The sequence below is a fragment of the Eucyclogobius newberryi genome, unplaced genomic scaffold, assembly GCF_026437365.1.
Source record: "Eucyclogobius newberryi isolate DKJ021-1_F unplaced genomic scaffold, fEucNew1.0.hap1 SCAF_10, whole genome shotgun sequence".
In the NCBI taxonomy this organism is placed as follows: domain Eukaryota; kingdom Metazoa; phylum Chordata; class Actinopteri; order Gobiiformes; family Gobiidae; genus Eucyclogobius; species Eucyclogobius newberryi.
This window is the reverse complement of record NW_027315724.1, coordinates 23060049-23077573: the sequence shown is the minus strand read 5'-3', so window position 1 is coordinate 23077573 and position 17525 is coordinate 23060049. Positions and strand designations below refer to the sequence as shown.

At 45.2% G+C, this 17525-nt stretch overlaps 1 protein-coding gene across 2 annotated transcripts in view; it reads left to right on the top strand.

Moving 5' to 3' along the window:
* Positions 1–17525, top strand: part of npas1 (neuronal PAS domain protein 1) — a 113225-nt gene that overhangs the window by 77949 nt on the left and 17751 nt on the right. Inside the window, exons 2-5 of one of the 2 annotated variants that reach the window (XM_072463691.1) lie at positions 2786–2920; positions 3105–3260; positions 10277–10444; positions 11696–11934. In XM_072463691.1, the coding sequence (XP_072319792.1) occupies positions 10350–10444; positions 11696–11934 (334 nt within the window). In that variant the 5' untranslated portion in view covers positions 2786–2920; positions 3105–3260; positions 10277–10349. Of the gene's footprint in view, positions 1–2555; positions 2921–3104; positions 3261–10276; positions 10445–11695; positions 11935–17525 lie in introns of those variants that run through there. The other variant, XM_072463685.1, reaches the window with a different exon arrangement.

Here is a 17525-nt window from a genome sequence, read left to right as displayed (position 1 = left end):
TCCCTCCAGCGGCCTGTCTGCTCTGTTGTCATGTGTAGACAGGTGGAGAAACAAGGTCAGATGTGGGTGTGACTGCTGGCTCGCCCGTCACACTCCGCTCCACAGCGTGTACCCGCCAGAGCCAAGCCACAAACACTGACTAAGGATTTCGCCTCCTCTCCATTAGCGTTCCCGTTCGTCCGGCTTCCTCCGCGCTCCCACCCGCTCGGATTGCTACTTCCCAGACTACCCCGATTTCTGAAAGAGAACACCTGTAGTAGTGCTCCGCCAGGCAAGCCGCGGTGGTGAAGTCTAAGCCTATGAGCTCCTCTCTCACGCACACTCAGTCAGTCTCCTTCAAGGACGCCTGGGGAAGACTTGGAGGACAAAATCACACAGCGCCTCTCCCAGTGTCTCTGGCGCGCTCCGCTTCTGATGCAGACAGAGAGACGCTCCAAAGAGACCGGCATTCATATACGCCTCAGCCTCCTTCGCACTCTTAAACTCAAAAAATATACAGGAAGGCCCCTCCGCTGTCCCCCAGAAAAACAGGCATTTTCTGTGTGTTGTCTCCCCTCCTCTCAGCTGTTTCAAGCTGTTGAGTGTGTGCCTGTCTCTGAAGGGGGCTCTCCGGGACACTTTGACAACCTTATTCACTTGGCTCTCCCCCTTTCAGCCGCGCCAGAGCCCACACTGCCAACAATGAGCAGGGAGGGTGGGAGCCGCGCGGAAAATACTGAATGCATCTTCATTTGCCTGAACTTTTCACACGTCCCTCTCCTTTTGTTGCGACCCGGACCGTTCCCTGGTTTCCCCTGCCAGCCACTCGGACAGTTTCCGCTGGCAACACGCTGCCAATGGCCTCCCTCCTCCGCCGCACTTCCCTCCTTCCCACAATGTTAAGCCCATTTTTAGCTTGACATAATCTGAAATGGTCCTTAAGTGAATTTATGTCTACCTCAGTGCATTAACTTGTGTTATTTCCGCCTTTATGTTGCCTTTCTGTGGCGGGCGTTCTAAGAGGCAGTGCAAGTGAGGGAGAGATTTGAAACTCAGACCACGGAGTAGACAGCCTATCAGTATTCAGTTGCAAAAGTGAGTGATGGAGGAGAGAAAAGGGAGGAGGGCTGATGTATCAATATTCTGAGTAGTGTTTGAGGGCAAGGGGAACGAACACAGGAGGGGGGACTTGAGTGAGTCTGAGTGTGATTATTTGTTCACATATACACATGTGGATGTGTGAGCAGATATGCTGTGGAACATATATATGGCAGCTATACAACCAGGCTGCAGAGAATCGCAATGTATCACTGATTACAATAGGGCGAGGCTCAGATGCCAAGGCAAGGACTCCCCATGCATGTGATGATCACATTTAACTGAATTTTCATCTGTCATTAGACAGCATCTGCCAGGATCTATCTAGGAAGCTATATGAATAAACAGTACTTACAATTGATGCACTTGTTGCACTGAAGCCTCTCAGGCGCCTGACAGAAACATTGACTGTCTCTATAACAGTTACACTTCAACCAAGTCTGGTTTATGGCAACACAACATACACATTACATTGCTATTTTAAGGTAGAATTAATACAATGAATTAACACACATGCAAACAACTGTCCACTACTGTTTATACTCAAAGTTCAAACTTGTTTAGATAAAAATGTATCCATACTCTAAAACGCACCACTGCTGGTTTTACGTTCGCTTTTACTTTTTGTTTTACTAATTAAAGGTGTCCTATTTTAAGCATATTTTAGTTTTTCCATTGTCAGTAGATTTGATTTGGCAGCTATCCTAAAATATCAAGCAAAGACAATTTAAGAACGTTTCACCAGAAATGCTTCGAGATCAAGTTTAAACACACTGTGTGTATCCTTCTAACGAGGGCTGTTATCGACTAAAGAAATCCTTGGTCGACTAAAGGCTCATTGATTAGTGGAGTAAATGAGGCGTGGAATTGGCAAAAGCTTTCAAAATTATCTCCATGATCCGACCATATATTTCACTTAACGTGCACCGACCGATAAAAGAAATTCTTGCTAATTGCATATTTGTAAAGCCAACACTCCATTCCTTCTCCTTTCTGCTGTGGTTCATATACATCCTTATAAGTCACAATAAAGTAATTAGTGGACTAATATGAATTTTGGTCGACTACAACAACATCAACCAATTAATCAACTAAACGGCTAAAAGGCTCACAGCTGTATTGTTGTGGTTTTGTGTATATGTAATTTGAAGGACACTGATTACACTTTCTCCTGCTCTGTGTGCGTCAGGTTGCTCCAGAATAACCCATCCCGACGCGGCGCCCTCCGGAAAACAAACATGTGTGTAGTGAATCTGTGACAGGAGTTTACTACACATGTGAGTGTGATGGAATCTCCCACTTGTTCCAGTCATCCGCTCTCCCTCCTCCTTTGGCTCTGGCTGCTAATCAGCATTTGAAAGGCAGCTTTGACAGTGAGAAAGGAAAACTGGAGAGGGACGGAAGAAGGGGAGGTTGGGGGGTGGGAGGGGAAAGGGAAGGGGGGGGGGCAGTTGTGGAGGGGGGGTAAACGAAAAAGCATGAGACACAGCAGCGGCGTTAGGGAGGGACGTAAAGAGGCACAGGGAGACTGAGGCGGAGGGGCTGTACAAGCATGCCTTTTATATTTACTAGTGACTGAGAGGGAGCAGCTGAAGGCACAGACAACCGGTGCGCGCGGTGGCTTTCCCAAGAGGAAATGAAAAGAGCGCGGCGAGGAGAGCGGTGAATGTGCGGGAAGAGAGAGAGAGAGAGAGTGCGCGAGCGAGAGGAGAGACGAGGAGAGAGGAGAGCTGGGGCGTGCGATGCCGGCTGGAGCGAGCAGGAGAGGAGAGGAGGAGAGAGAGGATTCACACACTGCCGGGGTCCTAAACCGAGTCCATCTCCGAAGAGCAGTGTCGGAGAAGTGAGTCTTGAGAGAGAAAAAAAACACACACACACATCAATAACAACACACTCGGCTCGCCGCCGGGAGCCTGCTGCCATGTGCCCCTCGCGACGGACATTGTGAAAGTGTGAAGCGAAAAGGGCGGTCCACTCCACCGCCGCCTCCTCTGTCCATCCGTCCAGTGTTTGTTTGCTGTTTTTAGGATCAGAGACGGCGCTGAAGTGGGGGTCTCTGCTGAAGAGTTTGCGCCGGAGAAGGCGGACGGGACAGAGCGAGGGGCACTTTGAAGAGACCAGAGCAAGAACCTGGGAAAGTGGATAAGAGCAACAGTGGCAGTCTGGAAAGAAATGCCAGACAGGTGAGTGGAGATAGTGAGATTTGACAAGTATTTATGTCGCGCTCACTTCAGACAGAAGTGCCACACTACGCTGTCCCATCAGATTTTCGATGACTGCTTTTTTCCCTCAGTAGTGTGTTGATGCTTGTGTGTTTTGAGATGCAAAAGTTTATACAAGTTAATTAGTTATGACTGAGCATTGCCCTTGAGACAGATGCACAATTCCAGATTTTGTTCATTTTTTTATCACGTTTGTAAGTATTTAAATTCAGTTCTGAGAGTCTCGAGCTATTACGTTTTTATACAAATCTGCAAAAATCTGCAAATGTGCCTACAGCGCTGTAGCATTAGTTATAGTGCGTGTTCTAATTATTTGATTTAAGCTAATTTCACATAATTTCTCTGATTAAAGCACCCTTTCATCCCCGCATGACAGCTTTGCACCTTTCATCCGCCGTCCGCTTCTGAATTTTTCCGATTAACATTTTCTCGGCGAAAAGTTCCAATCTTTGCGTTTTCAGATAAGCCAAATAATTAAGTGCCTTTATGCTCGCGCGCTGCTTGACTTTAATAATAATGGCTCCTCTCTACTCGGGGATAAATGAGATGTGGTGTGTGCGTTTCCTCCACCTGCACTCGCACAATTGGTCACAGTTTAGTACCTCGGTAGTGCTGGTGCCTGCGGGCGCGTTTCAGCAGGTGGTCCCAATCGGCAAAACGACTGTGACGAACGAACAGTGTCGAGCGCCGTGCGAAAAAGTAAATAACAACATCAAACCAGTGAATTTCAGGCTCCCAGATCTGAAATTTCAGTGTCTGGAGCTTTGGCGGTTCCAGTCAAAGTGAGAGCCTTGCACAAGTCATTCTGTGATAAATGCTCAGTTTAGTGGGATGTTAGAGCTGTTGAATCTTTATGGTCTGGAATTCAACATTTATTTGTGTTTTACTCTATGGTTTGTGTTGATTTGGTTTACTGTCTTTTCTCTGTACCTCAAATACAAGTGATTTTATTATAGTCTTTAGGTGACATCAAGGATTGTATTTATGTTCAATCAAAATAATGACTTTAAATTAGGAGGATTTGTGGGTTTTAAATGTTTGTTGCAGAATAAATACCATAGGGGTTTTACAGATGCCTTTGGAAATTGTGATGAATAACTCAAATTCCTAAATTTACATGTCCAATTTTTACACAATGTCAATGCTTTCTATTGTGTTACTTTGCTTACTTTGATACTGTCGATTTCATAAACGGACAGTAGTTTTAGATCACTGAAACTTATTGGATAGTTTTCCTCGTATCCCACAACGTGACTTCAGCTAATTGTGATCGAAAACAATGAAAGATAATATTCTCCAGGGTAAACTTTCTTCAAATCGCCGCGGCGCAAAACGACGGCTATCAAAAGCGCAGTAAATAAATGAAGAGCATTTAGCAGACTGGAGCCGACAGGCGCGTTACTGAGCCAGTGACAGGTCCGCAGGTAGACATGTCCCTCTTGTGCTGCCTCTGCCTCAGCATTGACAGACAGTTGCCGGGCCGCGCTCATGCCTGTGGTGTCTATGCCGGCGTGCGTCTCAGTGCGTTGCTGCGAGTCGTGCTGACAGACAGCCACAGAAGGTGTCAGTGCAGTGTCAGGAAGATGTGTTTAGTGTCACACTCTGCTGACCTGATCTCCGCTCGGACTGTCCACTCCTGCCCCGCGTGGCTCCTTACATAACCCCCGCTGTCATTCATACTCTGGCCTGAAGGGATCGGCTCGCCCGCTCACATCCGCAGGCAAACGCCGAGATGGACGCGGCTCGCCAATGTGCATGTCATGTATAGGCATCTCGCCGCCTCTTTTAACTTTCCGTTTTGGAGCCGTCCCTGTTTTTCACTTCGTGCCGCCACATCAAGCGAAATCTGTCTAATTGTGGCAGTGTATTTGGGGGGGAAAAGTCATAGCTGGGAGCATTGAGTGGGAATTTTAGTATTTGTCTCTGCTCCCCCCCCCGTCCGCACCACTGACACCTACACAACTTGTACAACTCTTTATCAACAGTTTGACACTGGTCTGAACTCTGACTTCTGCCCCATGCTAATTGATGTGTCTGCATTAGCATGTGGACATCGCTCCGCTGCTGTTTGGATTGTGCTTTCTTCTCCTGGCTCATGTTGGTTGCAGCGTTTGTATGGGAGGCAGTCTCTGACCCTGTGTGCTGCGCTCTGGCCTGTGGTTATTTGGAGGTCAGCGCTGATGTGGTCCCAGCCTGCGGGAGTGGATTTACCATCTTCAGTCTTATAGGTCGTACAGCCAAATTTAGACGTTTCTGCCTGCTTTCTGTTGTCGATTTTTGAGTTCACAAGCAACTTTTGGAATTTTTGGAACAGTGTTGGGTGCCAAAAATATAAACATATAGTTGTGAATGTTGTGTGTTTCTTTCCTTGTCTTGTTTGGCTTAAATTTTTTGTTAAATTTGATGTTTTTTTTCAAATGTATTTTCTGTTGTCTTTTGATTCTTCTTCTAACTTCAAGTGCAATTTCGCATTCAAAAAAATAAAAAAAAAAAATATTTGAACTATTTACTAATTTGTCATATGCGCATTTTGAAAAGAGTGATTGTTTTGATTCATTTATTTTTGCTAGTAATTGCTTGCTTCCCTGTTCAGTAATTACAGTGCTTTTGTCCTCACCTCAAAGCGCATTGTTGCAGTTTATTAATCGTGTTGCCATTCAGAAAGCACTACTTCAAATCAGGATAAGTGTAGTTACCCATCCCGTAGAGAATACATTTTTCATCGTCCATAGCTTCATGTTTTATACAGTGTAGGTGAAGTTTCTTTTGTGCGGACAGTGGCCAAGGTGGAAGGTAATTATGACAGACATGGATTGCGTTCTTTGCAGATCCACGCCCGTGAGGAGCGCACATCAAAGCACACTTCACCAAAGGCTCTTGTAATAAAAGAGGAGGGGGAAGCAGGTATTGATTACCAAGGAACATTAGCAAATCTCTTTCTCTCTCCTTTTTTATGAGTATCTTTGCTGTTTTCTTCCCCTCCACTGTCCGGTTCTCTCAAATCTTTTCCTCCTCTTATGCTCCCTCCATCCCCCATCCACTGGCCATCTCCCACTAATCATTTATTTATCACGGATCTCTTTATTCCTTCAGTTTAGTGAAGGTCCACGCGGCAACGGTGCCCACTCCCACAGTTTTGCTGGCCATTTCTTTAGCTCTTCCGCTTCATCAACATGGTGGTACCTGGGGGCGGGCGGGGTCATGCCGGTCCAATCTGACGGCGTATTGATTCCATTAGATAATTAATGACCCACGCGGGGGCCAGGGAGGAGCGTGGAGAGGGTTATGCGTGGAGGCAGTGAGTATATGTGCAGTGCTGGTGGTGGGGGGTTACCAAGGCCCTTGAGACTTGGAGAGAACCTTGGGTTGGGAATGATCCAGAGTCGACAAGGTCAACCGCAGCCGGCGCTCCTATACGGAAGCAGAATGCCGAGTGCGCCAGAATATGGAATATAGAACGCTAGAGCGAGAGAGATCTTCATGTCCAGCAGCTGTCGATTGATCAGCGGCTGAAAAATTGTACATTAAAGTCTTTTGACTTCCAAATCCTGAGGTCTGACCAGGGCCGTAATGCATGATAAGTAGTTTTCAGCCCTCCAACCAGAATACCAAACTTCATCTCCCCGGACGCTCCAGACACTCATTTACAACTACTCAACAACATGAAAGGCCAGATAGAAAACTAGCCACATTAGATATTCTGTGCGTGTTATTTCAAGCCATGTTTTCTACATCTTCCCTGATATTGAACGCTGCCTGTTTGATAAAATATTATTCTCAGGAATAACTTAGATTGGCGTTGTATCAGCGCTCTCCTGCTTTTACCTCTGGTCAGAGATAATTAAAGATGCTGCTCTGTGTAGAACTGTCAGAAAATTCATAGAATATCATCAGAGTAAACATTGCCAAATAGCCAACATGAGGCTATATAAACTCTTTGATAACCATGGCCAACTCTATGTCTATGCTAAGTGTTCTGATGCCTTTCTTTGATCCTACTTTAATCAAAAGTGAGGTGTTTTGTGTTTTAAAAGTTAGCTGGACTTTCACTTAGCATGACGGTAGCATAGATGTGATGTCATGTCCTATGAGTGTACCTCTGTGACCGCATTGACAGTCTGGACCAGCCTCTGTATTGGGCCCCAGGGGTTGAGGAGATGAGGCATAAAACAAGCATGTCTCTACCTTGGGGAGCTGGTGGCACAGCACCCAGCCTATTGTCTATCTGCGTGCCGTTTGACTTAAATGTGTTCATTTGCCTGATGCCCCTGACTCCCCATGGGGAGGGGCGGGTTCGCCAAGAGGAGGGGCGCACTAACGAACCTCTGACAGCTGGAGGCCCTAATTAAACGTCCCTGCAGAAAATAAACAGAGCACGAGCCAAGCGAGCAGCCAGAGAGAGAGTGCACGCACGGCGTGTATCGCCTGAGTATGCGCTGCAGTGTCCTCCTCTGCTGCTGCTGAGCCCCAGCCAAGAGAGCACGGCCCTATAGGCTAAGGGTCCCACTTATCTACATACAGCACAGTCATAAATATGCAATACTGCAGCAACACATTGAGAACACCTGCGACCATGCAGCAAACAGGTTGATCATTTGTGTTCATCCCCAAACCAAACCTTCTTTTGATTGGGGCATTCTTCATCTTCTGACACTTTTGACATGCATCTGTGCCGGTCGCCAGTGAGAGCATTAGCAGTCAAAGTGGTTGGGTCTATTTGGGTGAGTGCATTAACGGAGCGGCCAACCTGTGACAAGGTTATGAAGCTGATTGAATAATTACTGTGTAGGCCCCTGTCCATTACGCCCCTGTGTGTGCCCTGATAGAGGGAGGCGCTGCTCGAGATGAAGAGATATCGGAGACACAAAGATGGGGGGATAGATTAGATAAGCTCAGATAGGGTCAATTAAGAGATAAACATACGGCTGTGGGTGGGAGAGTGTCTTCGGGACAGGGAGAATTTGACAGAAGATGATTCCCCTCACACTCTGTGATCCCCTGTACTGTATGGGCCCTCATTTAAAATGTTGTGCAGTTATCCCGGTGAGCTGGAAAAGGTGACAAAGGTGAAGTTGTTAGACAGAGGTGCAGCGCCCTTTGCTCTGCCCCATCTCCTCTTTAGTACGTGTCCAGAACAGACTGTCAGCACTGCATGCTCAAGCTTGTTGAGAAATACTCTTCCTTTTTCTTTACGTTAGACACAAAGTATGAAGAAGTTTGCCACCGGATGAGCAGAATAAATCACTTATGAGTTATGTCTTCTTGCCATGAACAGATTGGCAATCCGTGCAAGAAAATGTGATATGATTCGGTCACAGACTATTTGCTTTCTGGCAAACAGCACATTTTGTCAAGCTCTAACAGTTGGCAATTCATTCATACATGTGCTTTGACAGGTGTATGCATGGAGATACCACCAACTTGGGCATTATTGTGGACATTTTTCAGCCTTTTTAGGCTCGATATTTGTGTGTGAGGATAATGCAGTTCACACAGATAAAGAAAACAGTACAGTAAAGGAAATTTAGCAATAGCTAGGCCAGTTTATTTATTTACCTTTAATAGTTAATTTCATTTATGGGTGGACTATATTGACAAGATGAATACCGCAATATATATGACCGATAATAATCAGTCAGTATTATGTCACCAGAAATGTGTTAAAATATAATCTTCAAATGTATTATTGACGTTTAAGTATCAGACTAATTTTTAATTAAGTTTGAATTACCCACAAAGGTGCAGAACTATCACTTTGTACACTTGTTTAGAAGTTTACACAATTTTAATTTCTAATAATCTCTTTTCGGTAGGTTCTTTTTATTATGAACAATATTCAATGTGCATATTGTCTAAACTAAATTCATAGTTATCAGGATTATTTCAATAATCTGCCCAATCTAGTTCCAGTTCTACGTTGCCAGTTAACACAGACTGTGTATTCTAACCACTCATTGGATGACCCAGTGAAAATACACAAGCTTAAATGTGTCAGCTTGGGTCAGTCTTTATCCCCAACCTCAGACCATGTTCCAAAGGAAGAGTGAAAATGTGCTTTAATCCTCAAATACATAAATCCAAAGGTACATGAATGACCCCATCACGGCTTTTCCCCGCTCTGCTGCAGCCTCCATTGACTTCCCTGTCTTTGAAACCGATCCAACAAGTTTTTTGCATACATTACGTGTTGTTTTAGACCGATTTGTGAAATGATATGTGCCAGACCTGCTGATCTCCTCCTGACCCCTCTTAGCCAAGGTCAGGGTCCACATACAGTATAATCCATTTCCCCTGCCCTGCCAAAACTCCACCGACTTCATTGTGCTGACCCAGCTGAGGCCAAAGATAGAGAGAGTTAAAGAGTGAGAGGCAGAGGGCATTCCGGGCCCAAGGGCATGACACTGGGGTGCTCTGGGCCACAATAGCCCTTTAAATGTCAACACAGAGTCGAGGCAGTGATTGGAGAGTATTGGCATGATCTGGTACATTAGCGTGCAATAAGAGGCCACCAGGCATTGACTATAGATGGGGAGGTCTTTTTTCTATGATTGGATTCAAGTTATGATTTCAAATTATATATCATGAATCAGTGGCACCATTATTTCCTTTTTCTCACAGATGATCAGTGCCAAGAGTCAATTAGAGCACAAACTTTTATCACAAAATACACAAGCCTTCATCTTTGTTGTTTCAGTTAATAATCTGACTTTTTTTTTAACCTGCACACTGAAATGGGGGTTAAATGTCGGGCCCAGAGAAGTTTTCATTGTTTTTTTTTTGTCGTTTTTTTATGTGGTTTAAATATCAGTGTGAAAAATTAATTATTTCTGAGGAATGAAATGTTGATTATTGTTTGCCGTTTTCTTTTTACTTATAGTCACATACAATATAACAGCTGTTTGTTGCAAAAATGTTTAGCTTTCTCTAAATAATATGGAATATACAGTATTAACGCAAAGTTTTTTTTTATTTTCCAGGTTTGATTCCGTCTCATTCCCAGCCAATCAGAGCCTTCGTTAACACAGGCGTTGGCGAGTAATTGGGAGAAGGATGGCGACCATGCCATTTGTTAGCGAGGGGAAGTGCGTGAGCGTGGAGTGGGATTTCCTACAAGGACTTCTGGCCAAGCCTCCCACCCTTCCATGGTGAGGTCTCACACACTGCTGACATTGTCTAAGCTGGCGTGCATGCCCATGAATTAATGTGCACAAGGTAAAATCCATGCGCCGTACAACCAGACAAGCCGTGGAAGAACTCCATCAGTAATACACAATTCACCCGCGCCAGGATTGCTCTCATCGGTGCAACATATAACCCGCTTTGTTGCCCCGCTGCCAATCCTGTCAGAGCGGCGAATACCCTCCCCTTAGCGGGAGATTAAGTAAATTTGGCCGGAATTATTAATGGGCAGTCATTTACAGGCGGATATAAAAACTAAGCAGAATCAATGTGTGTATATTGATTGCTCTGGGTGGCTGGGGTCGAGGCGGTATAATAATGAGATGTTACAGGGTCTGGCAGCAACACGACACACGGAGGAGCACACACAGAAGACAGAATACATGCACTGAGCTCTGATTAAGTTATGAGCATATGTGTTATAGTGGCTCGCATTGACGCTTGCTCAGCTGGTGGCCTTTTTATGACAAGAATCAACAACATGAACACCAGGGACAACTGCCCAGTCGTCTGCCTCCACAGCCTCTCACCCGGTTGCACATACACGCACACACTTTCTTCCTGCGCGGCACCGGCACAAATTGTGAAGTGGCTGTGACAACATAATTCCACCACTCAGGCCCTATTGAGGAGAGTCAATATCCAATCAGAGAGACAGGCTACCTGAGCCCGGACCCCCCCCCCCCCCCCCCGCCCTCCACTCCCCGTCACACAGCCCCTCCCTCCCCTATTGATCCCTCAATCACAGCCTCCGCTCAGCAGCCCGGGACCAGATGAGGCACAGCGAACAGGGACAGGGGAGAGAGGGAGAGATAGAAATATTGTGCGCGTGTTCACGTATAGATTTTGGAGCAAATGGCATTATTAGGACTGGGCTCAGCAGAAGAAAGGAGTTTGCCTGTAATTACCAGGCCATTGTGCCAGAGTGTGAGTAGAATGGAGATTGTTTCACATGAATTGCAGGGACCATTACCATTATATGTATTTATGAAATGAGTTTTTCATGACTGATACTCAGGTCATTTATACAGACTATGAATCAATCAACAGGTGGGCAGTAAATGGAAATTATGAGATACCCTTAACCACTTTACACTGTGCTGATGCAGACATTTCTTCTACCATTTGATCCACGTGGTCTCCTATGCTCCATGTTCTTTATCAGTTTTACCATAATTTTTGTGCCCTTAATATTTTTTTCTCCACTCTGTTTTTAGTCTCCAGAACCTGCGAAAAGAGAAGTCTCGTAATGCAGCTCGTTCGCGGCGAGGCAAAGAGAACTTTGAGTTCTTTGAGCTGGCCAAAATGCTGCCATTGCCAGGTGCCATCACCAGCCAACTGGACAAGGCCTCTGTCATCCGGCTTACCATCAGCTATTTGCACATGCGCACCTTTGCCAGCCAGGGAGACCCGCCCTGGAGCCCTCTTCTGGAAGGCGATAGTAACTGCAGCAAAGGTGAGCCTGAAATATTCACCATAGCTGTATCCCAAAGCCGAGGCGCCTTGCCTTGGTTTGATCTGGGCACGGTTAGGCATCCACGTCATCCAAGTCATGTTCCAATGTTTATGTCCTCCAGAGGCATGTGTCTTCTGTTTGGTTAGCATGTGAACTTGTGAATTTACCCATAATACACCAGGGTGAGAAGGGTCGGCTGTGATCCAACCTGCGCGTCCCAGAGCGGTGATGGAGGAGGGGAGGAGGGAGGAGGTGAGGATGAGGGGAGGAGGGAGGAGGTGAGGATGGACTTGATGATGGCCGTGTAGAACTGCACCATCATCTCCTCTGGCAGCTTGGTTTTCCTCAGCTGCCGCAGGAAGTACATCCTCTGCTGGGCCTTCTTGATGAGGGAGCTGATGGTGGGCTCCCACTCGATGGTGCCGAGGAAGCGGAAAGAGTCCACGGTGGTGATGGGGGAGTCTGTGATGGTGAGGGGGGGCCGGGAGGCTGTGGCTTTCCTGAAGTCCACGATAATCTCCACTGTCTTCTGGGCATTGGACACCAGGACACCAGCCGGTCCATTTCCCTCCTGTAGACATCATCCCCACCTGAGATGAACCCGATGAGGGTGGTGTCATCCGCAAACTTGGCCGGAGGTGCAGTACTTTGTGTACAGGTAGAAGAGCAGGGGAGAAATACACAGCCCCTGTGCCCCGCACTGCCTCAGATCCGTTAGGAAGTCAGTGCTCCACCTGCAGGTGGAGTCAGACACGTAGAGCTGGGAGAGCTTGTTCTGGAGCAGAGCAGGGAGGATTGTGTTGAATGCAGAGCTGAAGTCCACAAACAGGATCCTGGCATTGGTTCCCAGGTGGAGAGCCAGGTTGATGGCGTCGTCTACAGACTCTGTAGGTGAACTGCAGGGGGTCCAGTAGTGAGGAGGTGAAGGACTTGAGGTGGGGCAAGACAAGGCGTTCAAATGACTTCATGACTACAGACGTCAGCGCCACAGGCCTGTAGTCATTAAGTCCAGTGATCCGGGGCTTCTGGAGGACAGGGACAATGATCGACGACTTGAAGCAGGCTGAGACATGGCATTTCTTCTTATTGCCACTTCTTTGTTATTTAGTGGCTAGCCTACAGTGATACACATTTTTGTAATAGATTTAGAAGTTGGATCACCATTTTTTCCAGGAATTGGACCAGAAAAAGGCTATGCTGTTTCTAACCCTTTGTAACATTTTCCTCTGCCTGTTTTGCATAAACAAGTTCAAATGAATACATTGAAATCAAAGATGACAAGTTTTAATTTAGCCTAAAAACCTGCAACCAACAGTACAGCCTTAGAATCAACACCCTAAGAAACAACACCAACAGCTGTTCTGCTTTCATTCTTGTTTTATGTCACAGTAGTTTAGTCCTGCACATACAGACGTGCCATGCCACAACACAGAGGTCAGACAAGGACAATTTTGAGTGACCATAATAAGCTCGGCTGGTACACTTGGCTTGTTTGAATGATGTGTGTCATCATCTCCCAAAGCCTTCCATTGATGTGTTTGAATGTGTTGTATGCCAGTGAATGAGAGCCACACAAAGAGGAAATATTGGTGTGGTTTGTAATGACAGAAATTAACTACATAACAAGGACAGTGTAATTATAACAGTCTGTCTAATTGCAACTATTACTGGGGGGAAACGGCACCGCTACAGTACAATTAGAGCTGTTTTTGTGTGCAGCGGCTGCCAGTTCTTGTCTCACATGAGGAGATCTGTGGAAGGTTGTCCCTCGTTTCAATAATACTTTTTTCTATAATACTATGTGTTATGCAAATCACTTTATGTTTACAAATCCGCTACATACATAATGCATATATAGATACCCCTCTGCTGGAACTATTAAACTATATAAAGATAACTAAAGATAAGATAGATAACGTTCAACATTTTCATTTTGGTGTCTCAACAGTTCATAGCTATATTTTTTTTCTGACCAAGACTTTAAATTTATATGTATTTATATGTTTATTAAATTGTATTGATAATTTATCATTAATATCTAGAGCTAACTACAAATAAAATTCTACCTCTTCACCATCAATAAAAGTATTTCAACAGCAGTTATGTATTACTGGTATGTATGCAACAGGATGTGTATACAGATGTATTTATTGATAGTCTGTGCACAAACAAACAATGAGCCGGTCCTGTATGTCAACTCCCCTCACTGCCGTGACCATGGATGCGATCTTCTTGCAGCAAATTGTTTTCCTTATGTATTCTAGGTTCGCTCGTGGCCTTGAGAGCAAAAATAGGTGGTGTGTAGAGAAAGCAGGTGTGCCTGAGCATCCGTTCATCCCTGCGTCTCCAACTCCGAATGGAATAGAAAGACAAATGTGCAGCGGACTACAATGAGCAGCACTTGTTGTACAAATGTGAACGATTAATGCACGTGTCTCATCTACACGAAGGTCATGGAAAATTGTATGCCACCTGCCCGAGACAATAAGTCGCAACATGTTGCAGCGACACACAATCTTTGCTTATGTTTATGTGCTTAAACATTAAAGCAATTATTTTACTTTGTACTAACAGGTCAAATAATCGCACCAGGTCCAAGTCTGGAAACACAATGCTAATTTGGACATCTGTTTGAACAAGTCTACCCACAATGCATTGGCAGGGCAGTAAGTGTGATGCATGGCTTTAATTCCGTTAGTGGAATGTGGTCAGAGATTTGTCCGAGAGAGAATTTAAAGCGGAAGGAAAGAGAGAGAAAAGAGATGATACAAGGGAGATGGGCGGGGCGTGCATTCCTCCTCACTTAACTTTTTATTTTTTTTTATTTTGGATGGACGATGGCTCGCCAGAGGAGAGGGATTGATAGAGGAAAAAAGGGGAGGGATCCGTGTGGCTTTTGTCTGCTTCCCACGTTTCAAAGCCAGTCTTGAAAAATGAATAGACAGAAGAAAATCAATTGCATGACCTTCACAGAGGGAAAGAGAGAGAGAGAGAGAGAGAGAGAGAGAGAGAGAGAAGGGAGAGAGAAGAGGAGACAGAGAGAAGGAGAGAGAGAGACAGATTATGGAAGGTGGGAGCAAATGAATAAGGAAAAAAGGGTGGAAAAAGGAAACGCCAAATGACCCTTCGAGTTCATTCCGGTTTCAGGTGTGTGTATGTTGTAGATATTTGCACAACCTTTTATTGGAAATAATTTCTATTTCAAAACATCTCTATAGTGAGTCCATTTTGCTTTGGGGAATTGTAACTATTTCAGCAACAGACATTTAAAATGTGTCGTAAAAAGACCATTCTTCTGTCTTATTTGACCTTCGTGATTGAATTAATGAGGAAGATAATGCAAAGAACTCGACTCAAAGTAATAACTTCTCACACACAACTTGCCTAAAATGTAAGGACGTTGTGAGAAACGTTGTGGCTATATGCGATTGTTGTTATCTTTGCTTTACTGTGAGAGAATATTAGCATTGCACTTACCTGTGATCTACTAAACATATAAAAAATAAGAAAAAAGTAACATCATCTGAAAAACATGAATACAATATTTTGAAGCAATTCAACTTCAATACATTTCAGCAACAAATCAATAACTAAACATAGAAGAACCAAACATTCAGACCAAAAAAATACATCATAAGTATTATGTTTGTCCATTGGAGACTTGATCCATGTATGAAATATGAATGTAGACATTTGGAAAAGCCCTATGAGTGTTTTCCTCAGTACAGTACAATGACATGTCAGTGGTGGCGGCAGCAGCAGCAGGAGCCGCTCTAGTGTTTTACTGTCTGTGTTAGTGAGGTCAAACACACCTCTCTCCTCCACGCTGCCTCAGCTGACAGTGACTTTGATTCTGCCCCGACCACATTCAGCCTGTCCCTACCTCTTCATGTTGTCCTCAGCGCGCCCCTCCTCGCTAATTCAAACCGCTTAAACCAGAGCTGAAGCTTTTAAGGGAAGTTAATTGCACTCAAATTATGTTCGACCACGAATGGAGAGACAGAAGGATAGATAGAGCCAAGACAGAAGGAGGGATGGATGTCAGAGAGGAGATGATAATGTCCACAGAGAAGGACGCTGCGATTAGGTCACCATTTCTGCGTGTCCATGAAACAGTCCATTTGAATTGTAGTAAACAAGTTGGCTGGTGATCAGACTCTAGCGGTTCGGCCAAACTAGTGGCACAAAGACGGATAAGGAAACAAAAAGAGGAGGCTTGTGGGAGAAATGGGGTCCTGTGCTTGTTTGGTTCCCATGGAAACACCCTAACCTGGTTAAAAAGGTTGAACTGTGGGGGTGGAACGAAAAATGTGTGTGTGTCACGTTGATGGTGGTGTGGTATAGCTGTGTGTTGAGGCAGCCATTACTGCTGGACTTTGCTGGGAGTAAATTATGTATTAGACAGAGGTATAATGAAAATCATTCAAATGAAATTTCTATCTTTTCTTCACATTGGCGCGCTGAGGGAGACCCTGTGAATTGACCTGCGAGTCAGACTCTAATTAACGTGTCTGATCACACCCTGTCCCGTCCGCTCTCCTATTCCCTCAATGAAATTAAACCTTGCAGCAAGTCCCAGGAAGCTAATGAAGTGGGAATTTGAAAGGAAAGAGCAACCAAGATCTCAGGTGCACTGTGAAGTCCACTCTGGGGCTGTAGCAATTTGTTTTTAAACTTACATGTTAAAGCAAATTCTTTAAAAGAAATCTTGTAGTGAGAAATGTATTTACTGCTCTAGCCATAAAACATATGTACTTGATGTAACTCTGTAAAGTGCATCATTTAGATCTAACTGGATCTAACACTGGGGCGGATGGCACTGCCTCTGGCCTTGGTCCTGATAACGCAGTTTCTTGCAGATTGTGATCAAACCTGGACTAATTATGTAAGAGATGTGTACTGCACTGCTCTCCGCCACTGAACCTATAGGAACCTGAAAAACTCAAGTGCTTCAATGGCCCCCAGCAGTGGCTGACTTTACAAAAAAAAATATGCTTTTACTGACTAAATGATTATTGCTAACTAAATATTTGCTTGAGTGAAAGTATTATGTGTTGTGTGTAGTATATGTGAAGGTGCCCATGTCCTCACACCTAACAAACAGAGCGGAGGTTCACAGTTCCACTACAGAGGGATCTTTGTTCTGGGAGTGTGAGCCTCTCTCTCTCACGTGCACACATCCGTGCACACGCACACAGGTCCAGTGTTATGGTTTCCTGGCCAGCCCTATTGTACCCTGACAGTCTTTAATAAATGGTCCTCTGTGTATTTGTGTGTGTGCGTGTAGACTCATCTGTCATCCCTCCCCGGCTTCATGTCACCACCAGCGTGACACTACTCAGCACTACTGATCGCCCAGCGTCACCTCAGCTCCTCCAGGGGAACTTCACACACTCACTGTGTGTGCAGCTCTTTTAGGGGAGGGATATGCACAAACGTACATCCTCATATGCCTGCAGGGGTAGAGATGTGGTGTACCCCTGGCCCACAGGGAGCGGACAGGCAGCAGAGAGGCTTCCCCTCCCCCGCCTCTGGGCAGCGACTGGCTAAAGCTGAAGGGTCCCAGCACCAGAGCCTCTTTCATAGGCCTG